At 42.8% G+C, this 24,078-nt stretch overlaps 2 protein-coding genes across 3 annotated transcripts in view; one reads left to right on the forward strand and one right to left on the reverse strand.

The window, feature by feature from the left end:
* Positions 1 to 21,691, forward strand: LOC115131407 (ATP-binding cassette sub-family F member 1-like). Of its 2 annotated transcripts, XM_029663116.2 has the most exons (24): positions 1 to 238; positions 848 to 894; positions 1,026 to 1,097; positions 3,131 to 3,257; positions 3,380 to 3,411; positions 3,551 to 3,652; positions 4,112 to 4,174; positions 4,501 to 4,593; positions 4,738 to 4,806; positions 5,072 to 5,146; positions 5,282 to 5,377; positions 13,891 to 14,013; positions 14,687 to 14,873; positions 15,067 to 15,206; positions 15,466 to 15,614; positions 16,114 to 16,197; positions 16,331 to 16,455; positions 18,232 to 18,344; positions 18,446 to 18,620; positions 18,702 to 18,776; positions 18,862 to 18,932; positions 19,055 to 19,256; positions 19,343 to 19,480; positions 20,821 to 21,691. In XM_029663116.2, exons 1-24 carry the CDS (start codon positions 169 to 171, stop codon positions 20,985 to 20,987), a joined length of 2,595 nt encoding a protein of 864 aa, XP_029518976.1. In that variant the 5' UTR covers positions 1 to 168; the 3' UTR covers positions 20,988 to 21,691. The 2 variants fall into 2 exon arrangements, with proteins under 2 accessions (XP_029518976.1, XP_029518977.1); XM_029663117.2 differs by lacking the exon at positions 4,112 to 4,174.
* Positions 16,219 to 24,078, reverse strand: part of LOC115131826 (small ribosomal subunit protein mS40-like) — a 12,268-nt gene continuing 4,408 nt past the window's right edge. The window contains exon 5 of the mRNA XM_065021042.1: positions 16,219 to 23,996. Coding sequence (XP_064877114.1) covers positions 23,797 to 23,996 — 200 coding nt within the window. The 3' untranslated portion in view covers positions 16,219 to 23,796. The remainder of the gene's footprint in view (positions 23,997 to 24,078) is intronic.

The raw sequence follows: 24,078 nt of genomic DNA on the forward strand, positions 1-24,078 counted from the left end.
CTTTGGTAGTGCTCTCGCTACGTCATGAAGAGAGAAATTCTCAGGCCGCATGTGTTGTGACAAAACACTTGTGCTTCACTGACAGCCACTCTTACCACTGCTTTTAAGTTATTAGAAGACACATTCGGGTGGTTATCTGTTAATATACGTATAAATAAATATACGGAAATGCCCAAGAAAGCAAAAGAAGATGCAGAATGGGAAGGAGAAGAGGGAGCAGCCCCACCAGCGGCGGCAGGTAGCTAATTGTTAGCAGCTAAGCTAACGGTTACATCTGAATCCTTTCCAGCCACTGCACCACAGTTGTTAACGTTAGCTATTGTGCATCAATGTGAAATGTAATTAACAAGTAGCTGTCCTGGCTGTCATATGATAGGGATTATTTTGACAGCAGTGTGGCATTGGCGATGGTTAACTACCTAGAAACTACGTTAGCTAACTTGCTATCAATGTTTTGAAAATGATGCAATGCCATATGCATTCCTTGTAATTGTCAGACATGATTCATTGTTCTCTCTACTTGACAGTCAAGTAGTGACACACTTCAACATGTAAAATGGGTCCTTTGTGGAAGAATAATCAACACAGGGTCATGGCTAGTTATGAATTTCTCATTCATTCGAAGTCATGAAGACAAGGTTAGCTCTGTCATAGCTAATATGCATTGTTAGAAGAACTGCTGTGTTGCCAAAAGTCATTCTGAAAATGCGCCAGCCCCCGCTTCCCTTATAACGGGCTTTACCTCCCCGCCGGCTCATTCTGACCCTCTCTTTTGTCACTCAGTGCATCCATATGTTGATGACAAACTTGCTAATTTTGTTACCTACATGTTCTCTCCCCACTTCAGAAAAATCAGTAAAGAAAGGAAAGAAGGATAAGAAGGGGAAGAAGAGTGTGAGTATAAGTCTTTTGGGGATATTTTTAGTAGATTGAATGAGGCGAGAAAGAAAATGTAATCGTTGATGTGTGAACACATTAAACAAAATGTATCAACATCTCTCATTGACTGTCACACACTCTCACAGTTCTTTGATGAGCTGGCCACAGATAACAAAAAGGAGGATGGACCTGTGGTGAAGGAGACTCAAGGAAAGCAGGTAATTGTTTTCCTTGACTAATACAGATGATCATATAGGTCATTTTCAGTTGGATTACTTATTTTTGCATTACTGTATCAATAACACAATGTCCAGTGATATGTTGTCATTAATAGGTCCACCTATTACATAATTATGTTTCTTCCCATCCCACCTAATTTGCTCTCTTGAAAGACAGAAGATGAGCTTGAAGAGGTTGGGGAGGTAGCCACTACTAGCCAGAGTTGTAGCTAGCTTGCAGTATTGAATCTCCAACATAGAAAATCATGATATATATATATATATACAGTGCCTTGCGAAAGTATTCGGCCCCCTTGAACTTTGCGACCTTTTGCCACATTTCAGGCTTCAAACATAAAGATATAAAACTGTATTTTTTTGTGAAGAATCAACAACAAGTGGGACACAATCATGAAGTGGAACGACATTTATTGGATATTTCAAACCTTTTTAACAAATCAAAAACTGAAAAATTGGGCGTGCAAAATTATTCAGCCCCCTTAAGTTAATACTGCCACCTTTTGCTGCGATTACAGCTGTAAGTCGCTTGGGGTATGTCTCTATCAGTTTTGCACATCGAGAGACTGAAATTTTTTCCCATTCCTCCTTGCAAAACAGCTCGAGCTCAGTGAGGTTGGATGGAGAGCATTTGTGAACAGCAGTTTTCAGGTCTTTCCACAGATTCTCGATTGGATTCAGGTCTGGACTTTGACTTGGCCATTCTAACACCTGAATATGTTTATTTTTGAACCATTCCATTGTAGATTTTGCTTTATGTTTTGGATCATTGTCTTGTTGGAAGACAAATCTCCGTCCCAGTCTCAGGTCTTTTGCAGACTCCATCAGGTTTTCTTCCAGAATGGTCCTGTATTTGGCTCCATCCATCTTCCCATCAATTTTAACCATCTTCCCTGTCCCTGCTAAAGAAAAGCAGGCCCAAACCATGATGCTGCCACTACTATGTTTGACAGTGGGGATGGTGTGTTCAGGGTGATGAGCTGTGTTGCTTTTACGCCAAACATAACGTTTTGCATTGTTGCCAAAAAGTTCCATTTTGCTTTCATCTGACCAGAGCACCTTCTTCCACATGTTTGGTGTGTCTCCCAGGTGGCTTGTGGCAAACTTTAAACAACACTTTTTATGGATATCTTTAAGAAATGGCTTTCTTCTCACCACTCTTCCATAAAGGCCAGATTTGTGCAATATACGACTGATTGTTGTCCTATGGACAGTCTCCCACCTCAGCTGTAGATCTCTGCAGTTCATCCAGAGTGATCATGGGCCTCTTGGCTGCATCTCTGATCAGTCTTCTCCTTGTATGAGCTGAACGTTTAGAGGGACGGCCAGGTCTTGGTAGATTTGCAGTGGTCTGATACTCCTTCCATTTCAATATTATCGCTTGCACAGTGCTCCTTGGGATGTTTAAAGCTTGGGAAATCTTTTTGTATCCAACCGCTTTAAACTTCTTCACAACAGTATCTCGGACCTGCCTGGTGTGTTCCTTGTTCTTCATGATGCTCTCTGCGCTTCTAACGGACCTCTGAGACTATCACAGTGCAGGTGCATTTATACGGAGACTTGATTACACACAGGTGGATTGTATTTATCATCATTAGTCATTTAGGTCAACATTGGATCATTCAGAGATCCTCACTGAACTTCTGGAGAGAGTTTGCTGCACTGAAAGTAAAGGGGCTGAATAATTTTGCACGCCCAATTTTTCAGTTTTTGATTTGTTAAAAAAGTTTGAAATATCCAATAAATGTCGTTCCACTTCATGATTGTGTCCCACTTGTTGTTGATTCTTCACAAAAAATACAGTTTTATATCTTTATGCTTGAAGCCTGAAATGTGGCAAAAGGTCGCAAAGTTCAAGGGGGCTGAATACTTTCGCAAGGCACTATATATATATATATATATATTTTTAAATCATGACCTATGTGTTTCGTGTGGTCCCTCCCTGCTAATACCTAACCCTAGTAGTTATCATGTAAAACTTCATGTCCATCTAATATAATCTCTCTTGCTCTCAGCCTCAGAAGAAAAAGAAAGACCGGCGGAAAGGTAAAGGTGGAGAGGGAGACGATGATGATGACGAGGATATTATGGAGAAACTGAAGAAGCTGTCAGTGCAAGCCAGCGATGACGAGGAAGAGGAGGGTAAGTTGACTGCTTAGTAAGTCTGTCAAACATAAATGATGTATACATTTCAAGCTGGAAATGTGCGGAGTTGATAGCTTAACGAGACTTTCATCAACTTCTTGCTCTCTCTCTTATTTCAGGTGTGGCCCCCAGAAAAGGCAAGGGAAATAAGGTGAGCGTGTTGTGCATGCAACAGTCTTGATCACTATATCTACAGTCTTAGCAGATTTGATCACTGTCCTATTACATTTTGAGGGGAGACTACACTATAATCCACTTTTAAATTGTATTTGTTATTTTTGTTGTCTCAGGCAGGGAACATATTTGCAGCTCTCAGTCAGGGAGACAGTGATGGTGATGATGGAGTGGCTGGAGGGGAGGATGATAATGATGAAGAAGAGAGACGGATGAAGGTGTGTGGGGTTTGCTTCTTATGTTTATGTATTATGTTCTCTAACTTTGAATGTTGATTCTATTGATACTTTTTGTTTCAGAGATCCAGGCATCTCTAAGAATGTGTTTGTTTACTAATTCATCCATCCCTCCTCGTATTGTTCTTTCCTCTTCCTTTTCTACTGCCTTCTCTTCTCCTTTGGATTTCATCACACACTCACAATAAGACCTGCTACACATGTTCACATCCATATTCTTAGTGATTCCTAAATGATTACATTTTTTTGCATTTCATCTACATGCTTTGGACAAATTAGCACAAAGGTTGGGGCTTGCAAGGCACTTAGAATCTAATGATTTGAATCAAGCATGTTATTTTTCTTCATAATGACATGGTGGTCTGGTGTAAGGACATGTCTAATATAAAGGAACTGGTGTATCTGTGTGCGTGTCCGTGCGTCTTTAATACTTTAACACAGGAGGTTGAGAAGGTGCAGAAGGGCAAGAAAAAAGATAAACCTAAGCCAAAACCAAATGCAAAGGTGGGTGATGGAATGTTTCTTCTCCTTCTGCACTTTTTTCTTTCCCTCTCCTTTCCCCTTTCTTCATACCCTTCGCCCCTGTGCCTGTCTGTTTCCCATCCAACAGGGTTGATAAGCAGCACATTTTAAATGTTCACTAACACGTTCCCTTCTCAATCCATTTCCTTTTATTCCACTCTACTCTTTGTTTGATGTCTTTTCTCTTCGTACACCTCATATCTGCAGATCTAACCCACTGAGATACTCAATACAATAAAACCGTGTGAGTCTGATCTCACTTGTTCCCAGACATGGAGACTCACTCAATTTTTACTACATAATACCAGGCTCCCTCCGATGATGAGACGGAGGAAGAGAAGAAAGACAAGGATGAGAAAAAAGCGGTGAACGAGAACCCAGAGGCTAAAACATCATCCAAGGTCAGGCTTCTGATTGGCTTGGTGGAATATTGCTTACACCTATCAAATCATTTTAGATCTACAGGAGTATCTAGAGAGTATTGATTTGGGATTCAGCATTATGTTGAGAACTAAATGAGAGACTCCTTTTCTCTTCCCTTGTAGGCAACTGAGGAGGATGAAGCAGAGGAGGAGAAGCCTCAGCCAAAGAAAGGCAAGAAGGAACAGCCCAAGGTGAGTGAAGAGCTCTCTTTGGTGTTAACAACACAAACTTTGTTTAAAACAGTTTTCCTTCTGGAATGTAGGGATGGCATTCGATTGAAATAAATCATATTTAGCGACGTATAGTGTGACCAAGTCCCAATACACCCACCTGTAAACTGTCAAGAATGCAGGCCAATATAATGCATGGCAACAGTGTATGGGTCATAGTTACACTTAATGTCTTGTCAAGGTAGTTTCTGTAAAACCATAATGCTATGTGACTTGTCCCATTCAGAGGATGAACAAACCTGCTCGCCCGCCTCGCAGCGAAGATGAAGAGGGTGAAGACGATGAAGACGACACAATGAAGGTGTGTTTTTATGTCTAATCTGAGTCTGCTATATGGAAGGGTCATACATAGCATGTAGAGCCACCATAGAACACCTAACTCCCTCTCATAGAACTGTCTCTCTCTCTCTCTGTCTGCCTCCCTCTCTACTGTCAGTGTGCTGAAGATGTGATCGCAGAGCAGGAGCAGGAGAAAGGTGACGACCCCTTTGCCAACATGAGCAAGAAGGAGAAGAAGAAGAAAAAGAAAATGGTAACCAGTCTATACATACACTACCGGTCAATAGTTTTAGAACACCTACTCATTCAAGGGTTTTTCTTTATTTGAACTATTTTTTACATTGTAGAATAGTAGTGATGATGTCAAAGCTATGAAATAACACGTATGGAATCATGTAGAAACCAAAAAAGTGTTAAACAAATCAAAATATATTTTATATTTGAGATTCTTCAAATAGCCACCCTTTGCTTTGATGACAGCTTTGCACACTCTTGGCATTCTCTCAACCAGCTTCACCTGGAATGCTTTTACAAAAGTCTTGGGAGTTCCCACATATGCTGAGCACTTGTTGGCTGCTTTTCCTTCACTCTGGTCTGACTCATCCCAAACCATCTCCATTGGGTTGAGGTTGGGTGATTGTGGAGGCGAGGAGGTCATCTGATGCAGCACTCCATCACTCTCCTTATTGTTAAAATAGCCCTTACATAGCCTGGAGGTGTGTTGGGTCATTGTCCTGTTGAAAAACAAATGATAGTCCCACTAAGCGCAAACCAGACAGGATGGAGTTTTACTGCAGAATGCTGTGGTAGCCATGTTGGTTAAGTATGCCTTGAATTCTAAATAAATCAGACAATGTCACCAGCAAAGCACCCCCACACAATAACACCACCTCCTCCATGCTTTTACGGTAGGAAATACACATGCAGTGATCATCCGTTCACCCATACCACGTCTCACAAAGACATGGCAGTTGGGAACAAAAATCTCCAATTTGGACTCCAGACCAAAAGACAAATTTCCACCTGTCTAATGTCCATTGCTCGTGTTTCTTGGCCCAAGCAAGTCTCTTCTTCTTGTTGGTGTCCTTTGGCAGTGGTTTCTTTGCATCAATTTGACCATGAAGGCCTGATTCACAGTCTCCTCTGAACAGTTGATGTTGAGATGTGTCTGTTACTTGAACTCTGTGAAGCATTTATTTGGTCTGCAATCTGAGGTGCAGTTAACTCTAATGAACTTTTTCTCTGCAGCAGAGGTAACTCTGGGTCTTCCTTTCCTGTGGCGGTCTTCATGAGAGCCAGTTTCATCATAGCACTTGATGGTTTTTGCGACTGTACTTGAAGAAAGTTCTTATGTTCCGCATTGACTGACCTTCATGTCTTAAAGTAATGATGGAATGTCATTTCTCTTTGCTTATTTCAGCTGTTCTTGCCATAATATGGACTTGGTCTTTTACCAAATTATCTTCTGTTTACCCCCCCTACCCCACCTCGTCACAACACAACTGATTGGCTCAATAGCATTAAGAAGGAAAGAAATTCCACAAATTAACTTTGAACAAGGCACACATGTTAATTGAAAATCATTCCAGGTGACTACATCATGAAGCTGGTTGAGAGATTGCCAAGAGTGTGCAAAGCTGTCAACAAGGCAAATCAAAGTTTATTTATCACGTGCGCCGAATACAACAGGTAGACCTTACAGTGAAATGCTTACTTACAGGCTCTAACCAATAGTGCAAAAAAGGTATTAGGTGAACAGTAGGTAGGTAAAGAAATAAAACAACAGTAAAAAGACAGGCTATATACAGTAGCGAGGGTATAAAAGTAGCGAGGCTACATACGGACACCGGTTAGTCAGGCTGATTGAGGTAGTATGTACATGTAGATATGGTTAAAGTGACTATGCATATATGATGAACAGAGAGTAGCAGTCGCGTAAAAGAGGGGTTGGCGGGTGGTGGGTAGGATACAATGCAGATAGCCCTGTTAGCCAATGTGCGGGAGCACTGGTTGGTCGGGCCAATTGAGGTAGTATGTACATGAATGTATAGTTAAAATGACTGCATATATGATGAACAGAGAGTAGCAGCAGTGGAAAAAGATGGGTTTGGGGGGGCACACAATGCAAATATTCCGGGTAGCCATTTGATCACCTGTTCAGGAGTCTTATGGCTTGGGGTAAAAACTGTTGAGTAGACTTTTTGTCCTAGACTTGGCACTCCGGTACCGCTTGCCATGCGGTAGTAGAGAAAACTGTCTATGGCTGGGGTCTTTGACAATTTTTAGGGCTTTCCTCTGACACCGCCTGGTGTAGAGGCCCTGGATGGCAGGCAGCTTAGCCCCAGTGATGTACTGGGCCGTACGCACTACCCTGTAGTAGAGGTAGACCGATTATGATTTTTCAACGCCGATACCGATTATTGGAGGACCAAAAAAGCCGATTCCGATTTATTTATAATAATGACAATTACAACAATACTGAATGAACACTTATTTTAACTTAATATAATACATCAATAAAATCTTATCTGTGCCATGTAAAAAAGCTAACGTTTCAGTTCCTTGCTCAGAAGATGAGAACATATGAAAGCTGGTGGTTCCTTTTAACATGAGTCTTCAATATTCCCAGGTAAGAAGTTTTAGGTTGTAGATATTATAGGAATTACATAACTATTTCCCTCTATACCATTTGTATTTCATTAACCTTTGATTATTGGATGTTCTTATAGGCACTTTAGTATTGCCAGTGTAACAGTATAGCTTCCATCCCTCACCTCGCTCCTCCCTGGGCTCGAACCAGCAACACAACGAAAACAGCCACCATCGAACCAGCGTTACCCATGCAGAGCAAGGGGAACAACTACTAGAAGGCTCAGAGCGAGTGACGTTTGAAATGCTATTAGTGCGCGCTTACTAGCTAGCCATTTCACTTCGGTTACACCAGCCTCATCTCGGGAGTTGATAGGCTTGAAGTCATAAACAGCGCAATGCTTGACGCACAACAAAGAGCTGCTGGTAGTGCCTTGTGGTAAGAGGCAGTGACGCAACCAGTTAGGATGCTCTCGATGTTGCAGCTGTAGAACCTTTTGAGGATCTCAGGACCCATGACAAATCTTTTTAGTTTCCTGAGGAGGAATAGGCTTTATTGTGCCCTCTTCACGACTGTCTTTGTGTGTTTGGACCATTCTAGTTTGTTGTTGATGTGGACACCAAGGAACTTGAAGCTCTCAACCTGCTCCACTACAGCCCCGTCGATGAGAAGGGGGGCATGCTCAGTCCTCCTTTTCCTGTAGTCCACGATCATCTCCTTTGTCTTGATCACGTTGAGGGAGAGGTTGTTGTCCTGGTACCACACGGCCAGGTCTCTGACCTCCTCCCTTTAGGCTGTCTCATCGTTTTCGGTGATCAGGCCTACCACTGCTGTGTCATCAGAAAACTTAATGATGGTGTTGGAGTCGTGCCTGGCCATGCAGTCGTGGGTGAATAGGGAGTACAGGAGGGCACTGAGCACGCACCCCTGGGGAGCTCCAGTGTTGAGGATCAGCGTGGCAATGTGTTGCTACCTACCCTCACCACCTGGGGGCGACCCATCAGGAAGTCCAGGATCCTTAGCTTAGTGATGAGCTTTGAGGGTACTATGGTGTTGAGCGCTGAGCTGTAGTAAATTAATAACATTCTCACATACAGTGGGGCAAAAAAGTATTAGGTCACCACCAATTGTGCAAGTTCTCCCACTTAAAAAGATGAGAGGCCTGTAAATTTTCATCATAGGTACATTTCAACTATGACAGACAAAATGAGAAGAAAAAATTCCAGAAAATCACATTGTAGGATTTTTTATGAATTTATTTGCAAATTATGGTGGAAAATACGTATTTGGTCACCTACAAACAAGCAAGATTTCTGGCTCTCACAGACCTGTAACTTCTTCTTTAACCTGTTGCGACGAGCAATCCCGTATCCGGGAGCGTAATTATAGCCTCAAGCTCATTACCATAACGCAACGTTAACTATTCATGAAAATCGCAAATGAAATGAAATAAATATATTGGCTCACAAGCTTAGCCTTTGGTTAACTAACAACACTGTCATCTCAGATTTTCAAAAAATGCTTTTCAACCATAGCTACACAAGCATTTGTGTAAGAGTATTGATAGCTAGCATAGCATTAAGCCTAGCATTCAGCAGGCAACATTTTCACAAAAATAAGAAAAGCATTCAAATAAAATCATTTACCTTTGAAGAACTCCGGATGTTTTCAATGAGGAGACTCTCAGTTAGATAGCAAATGTTCAGTTTTTCCAAAAATATTATTTGTGTAGGAGAAATCTCTCCGTTTTGTTCATCACGTTTGGCTAAGAAAAAAACCAGAAAATTCAGTCATTACAACGCAAACTTTTTTCCAAATTAACTCCATAATATCGACAGAAACATGGCAAATGTTGTTTAGAATCAATCCTCAAGGTGTTTTTCACATATCTATTCGATGATAAGTCACTCGTGGCAGTTTGGTTTCTCCTCTGTTCAAAATGGAAAAATGCACGCACCTGGAGATTACGCAATAGTTTCGACGGAGGACACCGAGCGGACACCTGGTAAATGTAGTCTCTTATGCTCAATTTTCCAATGATATGCCTTCAAATACGTCACAATGCTGCAAACAACTTGGGGAAACGACAGAAAGTGTAGGCTCATTCCTTGCGCATTCACAGCCATATAAGGAGACATTGGAACACAGCGCCTCAAAAATCTGGCTCACTTCCTGTATGAAATTTCATCTTGGTTTCGCCTGTAGCATTAGTTCTGTGGCACTCACAGACAATATCTTTGCAGTTTTGGAAACGTCAGAGTGTTTTCTTTCCAAAGCTGTCAATTATATGCATAGTCAAGCATCTTTTCGTGGCAAAATATCTTGTTTAAAATGGGAACGTTTTTCATCCAAAAATGAAATACTGCCCCCAGAGGTTCAAGAGGTTAAGAGGCTCCTCTGTCCTCCACTCGTTACCTGTATTAATGGCACCTGTTTGAACTTGTTATCAGTATAAAAGACACCTGTCCACAACCTCAAACAGTCACACTCCAAACTCCACTATGGCCAAGACCAAAGAGCTGTCAAAGGACACCAGAAACAAAATTGTAGACCTGCACCAGGCTGGGAAGACTGAATCTGCAATAGGTAAGCAGCTTGGTTTGAAGAAATCAACTTTGGGAGCAATTATTAGGAAATGGAAGACATACAAGACCACTGATAATCTCCCTCGATCTGGGGCTCCACGCAAGATCTCACCCCATGGGGTCGAAATGATCACAAGAACGGTGAGCAAAAATCCCAGAACCACACGGGGGGGACCTAGTGAATGACCTGCAGAGAGCTGGGACCAAAGTAACAAAGCCTACCATCAGTAACACACTACGCCGCCAGGGGCTCAAATCCTGCAGTGCCAGACGTGTCCCCCTGCTTAAGCCAGTACATGTCCAGGCCCGTCTGAAGTTTGCTAGAGAGCATTTGGATGATCCAGAAGAAGATTGGGAGAATGTCATATGGTCAGATGAAACCAAAACTTTTTTTTTTCTTTTTTTTTCAAATCTCAACTTGTCGTGTTTGGGGGACAAAGAATGCTGAGTTTCATCCAAAGAACACCATACCTAGTGTGAAGCATGGGGGTGGAAACATCATGCTTTGGGGCTGTTTTTCTGCAAAGGGACCAGGACGACTGATCCGTGTAAAGGAAAGAATGAATGGGGCCATGTATCATGAGATTTTGAGTGAAAACCTCCCATCAGCAAGGGCATTGAAGATGAAACGTGGCTGGGTCAAACACACGTTTGACCTCTGTCATTGCCAACAAAGGGTATATAACAAAGTATTGAGAAACTTTTGTTATTGACCAAATACTTATTTTCCACCATAATTTGCAAATAAATTCATTAAAAATCCTACAATGTGATTTTCTGGATTTTTTTCCTTCTCATTTTTTCTGTCATAGTTGAAGTGTACCTATGATGAAAATTACAGGCCTCTCTGATCTTTTTAAGTGGGAGAACTTGCACAATTGGTGGCTGACTAAATACTTTTTTGCCCCACTGCACATAAGTGTTTATTTTGTCCAGGTGGGAAAGGGCAGTGTGGAGTGCAATAGAGATTGCATCATCTGTAGATCTGTTTGGGCGGTATGCAAATTGGAGTGGGTCTAGGGTTTCTGGGATAATGGTGTTGATGTGAGCCATTACCAACCTTTCAAAGCACTTCATGGCTACGGTCGTGAGTGCTACGGGTCTCTAGTCATTTAGGCAGGTTACCTTTGTGTTCTTGGGCACAGGGACTATGGTGGTCTGCTTGAAACATGTTGGTATTACAGACTCTATCAGGGACATGTTGGAAATGTCAGTGAAGACAGCTGCCAGTTGGTCAGCACATGCCCGGAGCACACGTCCTCGTAACCCGTCTGGCCCCGCAGCCTTGTGTATGTTGATCTGTTTAAAGGTCTTACTCATGTTGGCTACGGAGAGCTTGATCACAAAGTCGTCCAGAACAGCTGATGCTCTCATGCATGCCTGTGATTTAGCTTGTCTGGTAGGCTCGTGACACTGGGCAGCTCGCGGCTGTGCTTCCCTTTGAAGTCTGTAGTAGTTTGCAAGCCTTGCCACATAAGACGAGCGTCCGAGCCGGTGTAGTATGATTCAATCTTAGCCCTGTATTGACGCTTTGCCTGTTTGATGGTTTGTCGCAGGGCATAGCATGATTTCTTGTAAGCTTCCGGGTTAGAGTCCTGCATCTTGAATGCGGCGGCTCTACCCTTTATCTCAGTGCGAATGTTGCCTGTAATCCATGGCTTCTGGTTGGGGTACAGTCACTGTGGGGACGACGTCCTCGATGCACTTATTGATAAAGCGAGTGACTGATGTGGTGTACTCCTTTCCCTCTGGTTACACATTTAACATGTTGATGGAAATTTGGTAGAACTGATTTAAGTTTCCCTGCATAAAAGTCTCCGGCTACTAGGAGCGTCGCCTCTGGGTGAGTGGTTTCCCGTTTGCTTATTTCCTTATACAGCTGACTGAGTGTGGTCTTAGTGCCAGCATCTGTTTGTGGTGGTAAATAAACAACCACGAAGGTATAGCTGAAAACTCTACGCAAGTAGTGTTGCCCTCAATTTATCACAATATACTCAAGGCGAGCAAAATCTACAGACTTCCTTAGATTTCGTGCACCAGCTGTTGTTTACAAATATGCACAGACCGCCCCCCCCCCCCCCCCCCTCGTCTTACCGGAGTGTGCTGTTCTATCCTGCCGGTGCAGCGTATATCCCACTAGCTGAATATCCATGTCGTCATTCAGCCACGATTCCGTGAAACATAGGATATTACAGTTTTTGATGTCCTGTTGGTAGGATATTTGTGGTCGTACCTAGTCTAGTTTATTGTCCAATGATTGCACGTTGGCGAGTAATATTGACGGTAACGGCAGCTTTTCCACTCGCATTTTCTGGGTCTTTACCAGGCATCCGGCTCTTTGTCCTCTGTACCTGTGTCGCTTCCTCTTGCAAATAATGGGGATGTTGGCCCTGTCGGGTGTTTGGAGAATGTCCTGTGCGTCTTGCTTGTTGAAGAAAAAAATCTTTGTCTAATCCGAGGTGAGTGATCGCTATCCTGATATGCAGAAGCTCTTTGTCTAATCCGAGGTGAGTGATCGCTGTCCTGATATGCAGAAGCTCTTTGTCTAATCCGAGGTGAGTGATCGCTGTCCTGATATGCAGAAGCTCTTTGTCTAATCCGAGGTGAGTGATCGCTGTCCTGATATGCAGAAGCTCTTTGTCTAATCCGAGGTGAGTGATCGCTGTCCTGATATGCAGAAGCTCTTTGTCTAATCCGAGGTGAGTGATCGCTGTCCTGATATGCAGAAGCTCTTTGTCTAATCCGAGGTGAGTGATCGCTATCCTGATATGCAGAAGCTCTTTGTCTAATCCGAGGTGAGTGATCGCTGTCCTGATATGCAGAAGCTCTTTGTCTAATCCGAGGTGAGTGATCGCTGTCCTGATATGCAGAAGCTCTTTGTCTAATCCGAGGTGAGTGATCGCTGTCCTGATATGCAGAAGCTCTTTGTCTAATCCGAGGTGAGTGATCGCTATCCTGATATGCAGAAGCTCTTTGTCTAATCCGAGGTGAGTGATCGCTATCCTGATATGCAGAAGCTCTTTGTCTAATCCGAGGTGAGTGATCGCTATCCTGATATGCAGAAGCTCTTTGTCTAATCCGAGGTGAGTGATCGCTATCCTGATATGCAGAAGCTCTTTGTCTAATCCGAGGTGAGTGATCGCTATCCTGATATGCAGAAGCTCTTTGTCTAATCCGAGGTGAGTGATCTCTATCCTGATATGCAGAAGCTCTTTTTTTTGCAGCAAGATACGGTTGCAGAAATATTATGTACAAAATAAGTTACAAATAATGTGAAAAACCCCACATAATAGCAATTGGTTGGGCGCCCGTAAAACTGCTGCCATTTCTTCCGGCACCATTGTCAGGGTGGCTATTTGAAGAATCTCAAATATAAAATATATTTTGAATTAACACTTTTTTGGTTACTATATGATTCCATATGTGTGTTGTCTTCACTCGTATTCTACAATGTAGAAAATAGTACAAATAAAGAAAAACCCTTGCATTAGTAGGTGTTCTAAAACTTTTGACCTGTAGTGCATGCTCGACCAGACACAGAAGAAGCTTTTTATTCATTGGAAGTGTGTGTCCATGCCTCTGTGTTTCTAGATAGAATATGAGAAGCAGGTGGCCAGTGTGCGTGCTGCCAACGCCATCGAGGGCGATTTCTCAGTGTCCCAGGCTGAGTTGTCTTCCAGGCAGGCCATGCTGGAGAACGCATCAGATATCAAGGTGACCTGACCGTCTCAACTCATCGAGTGTTACTTTATTCTGAAGAATTAAGTGAAAAGTTAATAGAACATAGTTCTTGAATACTGAAGAAAATGTATTAAACGTAGACATTATGAGGTAGTCTCTTCAACCATTCTATACTGTGGAATGGGCAACTTTGATGGGGGTGGGGCCACAAAACCCCATGGTCAGAGAAGATTATTCAGTTTTATAACTAATTTCCTGTAATTCTACACATTTTGCCATAACGTGGAGAGAAATGTTTTCATTTTTGAATATGATATCTGATTGGGACTAACAAAATCAATGGGGGCACCCCGGACGTTAATTCGACCATGATAGTAAGTTTAGATAGTTTAGCGGCCAGCTAACTTAGTCCATGTCAGCTAACATTTTTTAGATTTGCTGACTGACTTGACATAACAAGACGACAACTGCTAATGCACAACCAAATTTCGAAATTGCACCCTGTGTATTCTACTGCTCTAATGTGTAACAGTAAGTTGACACCCCAACTGAGTTCCTAATTAAAAACAAAAATGTATATTGATCAGAGGGCCTTCGGGCCACCAGTTGCCCATCCTGCCTGCAGAATGTCAAGTGGGAATCCATGAAGTTCCATGAGTATCAGAGTTCACCTGTAGGGGTTTCAGTGTTTTAATGTCTCCCCCAGCTGGAGAGGTTCAGTATATCAGCTCACGGGAAGGAGCTGTTTGTCAACGCAGATCTCCTGGTGGTGGCAGGAAGACGCTACGGTCTGGTTGGACCTAATGGGAAGGGGAAGACCACTCTCCTGAAACATATCGCCAACAGAGCTCTCAGTATCCCTCCTAACATTGACGTGCTGCTCTGTGAGCAAGGTATTTCACTTGCCCTCTGAAGAATACCCCCCCCACCCCACCCCATCATACCCTTCTCTCTGTCTCCCTCTCATCTATCTGTTTGCATGTCTTTTGTCCCTACCCCCTGTCTCAACACTCCTCTCTCTTCTCCTCTTCTCCCTTCACCCCAACCCTCTCTCCCCTCTCTAACACCCTATGTCTCTCTCCATAGAGGTGATAGCTGATGACACCCCGGCGGTCCAGGCTGTGTTGAAGGCAGACACGAGGCGTCTGAAGCTCCTAGAAGAGGAGAGACAACTCCAGGCTCTGCTGGAGAAAGGAGAAGACAGCGTGGCTGAGAGACTGGACAAGGTATGGTGAAGCATTATAATGAAACCCTAATGCCTAGTTAAATAAAATAAAAACTATTTATACAATTTAGTTAGATCTGCCAGTTGAAATATCCACTTCCTAATTTCTATGATAATGTATTGGATACACCGTTTTTAAATTCAGACTGTGGTAACAGACTTTGGAGTTAGTCTCTTAGGCTGCATTAAGACAGAAATATAATATCTGTCAATAGACTAAGCCACTGCTTGTCTACATATTGTGTGTCTGTCTCAACCAGGTCTATGAGGAGTTGAGGATCATCGGGGCAGCAGCAGCGGAGGCTAAAGCCCGTCGTATCCTGGCTGGTCTCTCCTTCACCCCAGAGATGCAGAATCGAGCTACCAAGAAGTTCTCTGGAGGCTGGAGGATGAGAGTCTCACTTGCCCGGTAAGACCTTTTTGGAATTCCAGGTGTAGGATCTTAATTTGATCACTCTTTTGTTGCTGAGAATTTGAAATGCAGATGAGTTTCATGATTTCAATAAATTCACTGAAAACCCACACTACCACATGGTTATTAACAGTATCGCACTTTTAATGTAACCCAGTTTTGGCCAGCTAATAGCATAACCACCGATCAAGCAACATTATGGATTTAACATTCAAATCCTGTTGCTGCAGGATTATTTTACCGTAACAACATAGGTCAAATGAAGATCTTATCTGTAGACCCCCTAGCCCTGCTTAGGCACTTATATAGATCTGAAGGAATTTGATTTAGAGGTTTTAGCTATATGGCAATTGCTTCAATTGTTTTTTCTTTAGCTACTTTTTTAAAAGTGCATTTTTGCAGCGTCACTTTTAGAGATAATAAAACAAAAGCATAACAGAAATAAAAACAGCAGTGAAAACTCTAACCTAAGCTTCCTGTGGCTCTTTCCTACCAGAGCTCTGTTCATGGAGCCCACCCTGCTGATGCTGGATGAGCCCACCAACCATCTTGACCTCAACGCTGTCATCTGGCTCAACAAGTAAGGGCACACCACACAGTCTTTTACTTAAATATAATTTATTTATACAGCTGCTTACTCAATGGGTCTCCTTTCAGCCCTGCATCTGTGAATGATACACTACAGTGGCTAATATATCAATCTCTCCACCTAGCTACCTTCAGGGCTGGAAGAAGACTCTCCTCATCGTGTCTCACGACCAGAGTTTCCTGGATGATGTGTGTACTGACATCGTTCACCTGGACAACCAGAAACTTTACTACTACAGAGGGAACTACTGTGAGTATTTGCTATGTACATTCTTTCTCCTTCCCCACAAACTGTTAGCCTGGAAATACTTCAACACAACAAAAAACAAAAGTGTGTGTATTTGGTTATTGACATACTACACTGAACAAAAATATCAATTCAACATGTAAATTGTTGGTCCCATGTTTCATGAGATGAAATAAGATTCCAGAAGTGTTCCGTACGCACAAAAAGCTTATTTCTCAAAAATGTTCTGTACAAATGTGTTTAGATCCCTGTTAGTGAGCATTTCTCCTTTGCCAAGATGATCCATCCACCTGACAGGTGTGGCATATCAAGAAGCTGATTAAACAGCATGATCATTACACAGGTGCACCTTGTACTGGGGACAATAAAAGGTCACTCTAAAATGTGCAGTTTTGTCACACAACACAATGCCGCAGATGTCTCAAGTTTTGAGGGAGAGTGCAATTGGCATGTTGACTGCAGGAATATCCACCAGAGCTGTTGCCACAGCATTGAATGTTCATTTCTCTACCATAATCCGCCTCCAACGTCGTTTTAGAGAATTTGGCCGTATGTCCAACCGACCTCACAACCGCAGACCATGTGTAACCACGCCAGCCCAGGATCTTCACCTGCGGGTTCGACTGAGACCAGCCACCTGGACAGCTGATAAAACTGTAGGTTTGCACAGCAAAATAATTTCTGCACAAACCGTCTCAGGGAAGATCATCTGCGTGCTCGTTGTCCTCACCAGGTTCTTGACCTGACTGCAGTTCGGGGGCATAACTGACTTCTGTGGGCAAATACTCACCTTAGATGACCACTGGCAAGCTGGAGAAGTGTTCTCTTCACAGATGAATCCCGGTTTCAACTGTACCGGGCAGATGGAAAACAGTGTGTTTGGAGTTGTATGGGCGAGAGGTTTGCTGATGTCAATGTTACGAACAGAGTACCCTGTGGTGGTGGCGTGGATATAGTATGGATAGGCATTCGCTACGAACACAATTGCATTGTATCGATGGCAATGTGAATGCGCAGAATACTGTGACGAGATCCTGAAGGCCCATTGTCATGCCATTCATCCACCTCCATCACCTCATGTTTCAGCATGATAACGCACGGCCCCATGTTGCAAGAATCTGTACACAATTCCTAGAAACTGAAATTGTCCCCGTTCTTCCATGGCCTGCATACCAGACATGTCACCCTTTGACCATGCTTGGGATGCTCTGGATCGACATGTGTTACAGTTACAGCCAATATCCAGCAACTTCGCACAGCCATTGAAGAAGAGTAGGACAACAATCAACAGCCTGATCAACTCAATGCGAAGGAGATGTGTCGCTGCATGAGGAAAATAGTGGTCACACCAGATACTGACTGGTTTTCTGATCCACACCCCTATCTTTTTTTTTTAAGGTATCTTTGACCAACAGATGCATATCTGTATTCCAAGTCCTGTGAAATCCATTGATTAGGGCCTAATGAACTGTAATTTAGTAAAATCTTTGAAATTGTTGTATATTGCATTTGTTTTTGTGTAGGTACGTGTTCTATTAATGTAGAACATGTATCTGATCTCTCCAGGAGTAGCATCAGTTGTCTTTTGCATGCTAGGGGCATCTAAAACTCGCACTTGTCTTTTTCCACTTGCACTGACAGTTGATACAACTGAGATTTGGTTATTTATGACTGAGCTAGGTGAGACATAGCTATCTTAAGATGAACTGTTGCACTACATCTGGATACGAGTGTCTGCTAATTTACTAAAATGTATTTTTCAATCTGTCTCCCTCTCAGTGACGTTTAAGAAGATGTACGTTCAGAAGCAGAAGGAGCTCCAGAAACAGTATGACAAACAGGAGAAGAAGCTCAAGGATCTCAAGGCTGGGGGGAAGTCCACCAAACAGGCCGTAAGTTTAGTTTAGCTACCTGTTCAGACATGGTTCTACCTGGATCTGTCTCGCTCTCTGTACTTCTCCCATCATCCACTGTTTTCTGTCTATCTCTCTAGGAGAAGCAGACTAAGGAAGCCTTGACCAGAAAGCAGGCGAAGGGAAAGAAGAAGGGAGGGGTGGAAGAGGAGAGTCTGGAAGCAACAGAGCTGCTCAAACGACCCAAAGAGTACACTGTCAAATTCACCTTCCCCAACCCCCCTTCTCTCTCTCCTCCCATCCTCGGACTGCACAGTGAGTTCTCCCTCTCTTTGTCCTCTTCCTCTCTCTCTCTTTGTATATCCCTGTTAATCCTCCGCTCTCTGTCTGTCTCAGGTGTGGACTTTGCCTTTGAGGGACACAAACCTCTCTTCAAGAATGTGGACTTTGGTATCGACATGGAGACTAGAAGTATGGAGAAATTATTTCTGTTTGAAAATTTGGGCCATGTCATTAGCCTCCATACTATACCTGACAGCTCTTTATCCATGTTCAGTTTGTATAGTTGGACCCAATGGAGTCGGGAAGAGTACCCTACTACTACTTCTCACTGGCAGGTTAAATCCAGTGAGTTTGCCTCCAAACAAAAATGACAACAAAAGTATCCTTACAAATGCAAATACGGCATCTGCTTTTTCACTGATGGGTATAACTGTGTGTCAGACTAAATGTGTTGATTTGCCTTTCAGATCAAGGGGGAGATGAGAAAGAACCATCGGCTGAAGGTGGGTTTCTTTAACCAGCAATATGCTGACCAGCTGAACATGGAGGAGGCAGCTACAGAGTACCTCCAGAGGAACTTCAACCTGCCCTACCAGGACAGCAGGAAGTGTCTGGGCCGCTTTGGACTGGAGAGTCATGCACACACCATCCAGATCTCCAAGTTATCAGGTTAGGAATAGAAACATGCATGCACACACGTGCAAGCACACACACCATCATCCATTGTCAATCTGTTTATGTTCCTCTCCATCCAGGTGGTCAGAAAGCCCGAGTGGTATTCGCTGAGCTGGCCTGTCGACAACCTGACGTTCTCATCCTAGATGAGCCTACTAACAACCTGGACATTGAGTCGATCGATGCCTTATCAGAAGCGATTAATGAGTACAAAGGAGGTATGTACACAAATACAAGAGGCTGTTTGGTATTGAGGGTTTCTTTTGTTTAAATGTAGGATCAGAAAGTAGCCTCAGATATGGGGTAGCTGTGGCCAATGTTCCTGGGCACTGAGCAAATTTCAGGTCTGCTGAGCACAAACTTGAACGTTGTGAAAATTCTGTTTAACTTCTGGTGTGCGTTGACATGGAAATAGGGCCAAAATATATTATCATGGAAATAGCTGTTCTATCATTCATTCTACAGTAGCAGCCAATGTGTGGTGTTAAATGTAGGCCTACATTCCATGAGACTTTTGAAAAAAAAAAACATGTAGGGATTGACAGGTTAATGTTTATCCACTTGTCCTTCAGACAAGGTGACTGAATCAAATTGATGCAAGAAACAACTTTACAAAAATCTAAACGCAACATGCAACAATTTCAAAGATTTTACTGAGCTATAGTTCATATTAGGAAATCAGTCAATTGAAATGAATTAATTAGGCCCTAATCTATGGATATCACAGGACTGGGAATACAGATATGCATCTGTTGGTCACAGGTACCTTTTAAAAAAAAGTAGGGGCGTGATAAGAAAACTAGTCCGTATCTGATGTGTCCTGCTGCATGAGACCACATCTCCTTCTCATAGAGTTGATCAGGCTGTTGATTGTGGAATGTTGTCCCACTCTTCAATGGCTGTGCGAAGTTGCTGGACATTGGTGGGAACTGGAACACGTTGTCTTACACGTAGATCCAGAGCATCCCAAACGTGCTCAATGGGTAACAATGGATAAGAGTATGCAGGGCATGGAAGAACTGGGACATTTTCAGCTTCCAGGAATTGTATACAGATTCTTGAGACATGGGGAAATGTATTATCATGCTGAAACATGATGTGATGACAGCGGATGAATGGCACAACGACGGGCCTCAAGATCTCGTCACGTTATCTCTGTGCATTCAAATTGCCATCGATAAAATGCAATTGTGTTCATTGTCTATAGCTTATGCCTGCCCATACCATAACCCCATCCCTCCCATGGGGCACTCCGTTCACAACATTGACATGAGCAAACCGCTCACCCACACGTCACCATACACCTGGTCTGCGGTTGTGAGACCGGTTGGATGTACTACCAAAGATCCATATGGCGATGGTCTATTTGCATATGGGGATACAGAGGTCTGATTGGTTATGGCACACCGGTTTGTGTAAAGTATGGGCCTGAATTGTGCCTGTCAATGCAATAGAATCAAACATATAATTAGCATGCTGCTGATAGTGCCTTTTGGTACTCTTCTGACAGTGTTTCTCATATGTAACATGTTCATTCCTTGCTGTTGTCCCTCCATAGCTGTGATCATCGTGAGCCACGATGCCCGGCTGATCACTGAGACAGCCTGTCAGCTGTGGGTGGTGGAGGATCGGTCTGTCAACCAGATAGACGGGGACTTCGAGGACTACAAACGGGAGGTCCTGGAGTCACTGGGGGAGACCCTGGTCCACAAGGTCAAAGAGTGACCTACCTACTACAGAACCTGGGCTCTATTGGCACTCTATTCCCTGTACTGCACCATTTCTCACCAGAGCACTATGGGCCCTGGTCAAATGTACTGCACTATGTAGGGAATAGGGTACCATTTTGAACAGACCCCAGGAGGAAATGGAAATGTAATGCAAAATAACTTACCACTGAAGCTGGCTATGTCATTAACTCAGTGCTGGAGTGTATCTCGATAGTCTAAAGTGGCTTTGTTTCCTTGTCGCGCCTGATCGTTCACCACTTATTTGAATAAGCATCATGGCTTAAGTCTCTCCCAAATCAGTTTATTTGAAGAAAGGTGTGGCGAGGAAGCCACGTTAAGAGTATTGAGAATACACCCCTGGTGTACTGCAGTATCGGCCTATGAGATGCATACATTTTCTTGAGTCCAATTTGCCACCTTGACCCCTCCACACAACTGTATATCTGAAAAGATAGGGTGTGATTTGGAATTTAGAATTTGACTGGACAAGTGGGCATGTCTCACCCAGGTGACAATGGGACAGAAATAGCAACATGCTGAAGTATTTCTATTATAGAGGAAATGGCAATACATTACCAGTGGATCCACACATGTAGAAACCAAGCTCTTATTACCTGGGAATAAACATGTTGACACCTGTATGATTAAGTATTTACTACAGACAAAAAGGCAATTAAATAAATGGATTTTGCATCTTAATGTCTATTGTACAACTTGTCTCTAAATATTAAACATTGAGCATAGATGTAGAACAGATTAGACAGATTTCTCATGTACATGAGCTGATTATTCACTTATCAGTCATCCTGTTGTAGTCACTTTACCTCTACACACAGTAGAAGTAGGAAGTTTCCATACACCTTAGCCAAATACAAACTAATTTTCACAATTCCTGACATTTAATACTAGTAAAAATTCCCTGTCTTCAGTCAGTTAGGATCACCACTTTTTTTAATGTGAAATGTCAATAATAGTGATTTCAGCTTTTATTTCTTTCATCACATTCCCAGTGGGTCAGAGTTTACATACACTCACTCAATTAGTAGTTGGTAGCATTGCCTTTAAATTGTTTGACTTGGGTCAAACATTTCAGGTAGCCTTCCACAAGCTTCCCACAATAAGGTGGGTGAATTTTGGCCCATTCCTCCTGACAGAGCTGGTGTAACTGAGTCAGATTTGTAGGCCTCCTTGCTCACACACACTTTTTCAGTTCTGCCCACAAATTTTCTATAGGATTGAGGTCAGGGCTTTGTGATGGCCACTCCAACACCGTGACTATGTTGTCCTTAAGCCATTTAGCCACAACTTTGGAAGTATGCTTGGGGTCATTGTCCATTTGGAAGACCCATTCCCTGACTGACGTCTTGAGATGTTGCTTCAATATTTCCACATCATTTCTCCCTCATGATGCCATCTATTTTGTAAATTGCGCCAGTCCCTCCTGCAGCAAAGCACCCCCAAACATGATGCTGCCACCCCCGTGCTTCACGGTTGGGATGGTGTTCTTCGTCTTGCAAGCCTCCCCCTTTTCCCTCCAAACATGATGGTCATTATGGCTAAACAGTTATTTTTGTTTCATTAGACCAGAGGACATTTCTCCAAAAAGTATGATCTTTGTCCCCATGTGCAGTTGCAAACTGTAGTCTGGTATTTTTATGGCAGTTTTTGAGCAGTGGCTTCTTCCTTGCTGGGCGGCCTTTCAGGTTATGTCGATGTAGGACTCGTTTTACTGTGGCTATTGATACTTTTGTGCCTGTTTCCTCCAGCATCTTCACAAGGTCCTTTGCTGTTGTTCTGGGATTGATTTGTACTTTTCGCACCAAAGTACATTCATCTCTAGGAGACAGAACGCGTGTCCTTCCTGAGCGGTATGATGGCTGTGTGGTCCCATGATACTTGGGTACTATTGTTTGTACACATGAACGTGGTTTGGAAATTGCTCCCAAGGATGAGCCAGACTTGTGGGGGGCTACATTTTTTTTCAGAGGTCTTTCCCCATGATGTCAAGCAGAGGCACTGAGTTTGAAGGTAGGCCTTGAAATGCATCTACAATTGACTCAAATGACGTAAATTAGCCTATCAGAAGCGTCTAAAGCCATGACATAATTTGTTGGAATTTTCCAAGCTGTTCAAAGGCACAGTCAACTTAGTGTATGTAAACTTCTGACCCACTGGAATTGTGATACAATCTGTCTGTAAACAATTATTGGAAAAATGACTTGTGTCATGCACAAAGTAGATGTAAGCATTTCACTATTAGTCTACACTGGTTGTTTACAAAGTATGTGACAAATACAATTAGATTTTTAGTTGTAGCCTGTGAAAAGTGTCTGGCATGAATCAGTGATCTGTGACATGTTTTAGCAAAACTCTCCCAAAAGCAATATTGCCATAAACAATATTCTATAACTTTTAGTGCGACCCGAACAAATTCACAGAAATATGAGTTGTAGGTCTGTCACTCATTGAAAGCAAGTCCAAGAAGCAGTAATATGTTCTGAGCGCTATTTCTATGCTTAAGTTTACTTTTATCGTCTTGTTTTTGTACACCATCTGAAAATACAATATTTTTGGTTATGGAAAATATTTCACACTGCGGTTTAGATGGTATAATGATTCTTTACACTATACTTGCTTGTTTTGTCACAAACTGAAATTAGACAAACTATTAGAATTTTAGCAACCAGGAAATGGTGGAGTGATTTCTGCATAGTGCATCTTTAAAACTTGCTCTACTACTTCCAGAAAGCCCAAATGATATCACAAAAAATAATTTTACCATGATTCCTCTGATAGACTAGGGCCTATGTCAAATGGGCCTCGTTGCTCTTCTTGACTTGAGCCACTTCAGTCTCTGGCTGTATGGTGTGGTACCACCTGTACCAAGGGGTCATGGTGGGGGGAGGAGGGGCCGAGCCAACTGCGTAGTGGGAGTTGGAATAGTCCTCCCCTGAAAAGTCCACATGAGGAACCTGGAAGGGTAGCAGCCCTGGAAATATGGACAATATTTATGTACTGTAGGGAACTGCAGTTTCTCTTTTGGTGGCATTGTTGAACCGCTGCACTGGTCACAAATTTTTAATTCT

The sequence above is a fragment of the Oncorhynchus nerka genome, linkage group LG7, assembly GCF_034236695.1.
Source record: "Oncorhynchus nerka isolate Pitt River linkage group LG7, Oner_Uvic_2.0, whole genome shotgun sequence".
Classification (NCBI taxonomy): domain Eukaryota; kingdom Metazoa; phylum Chordata; class Actinopteri; order Salmoniformes; family Salmonidae; genus Oncorhynchus; species Oncorhynchus nerka.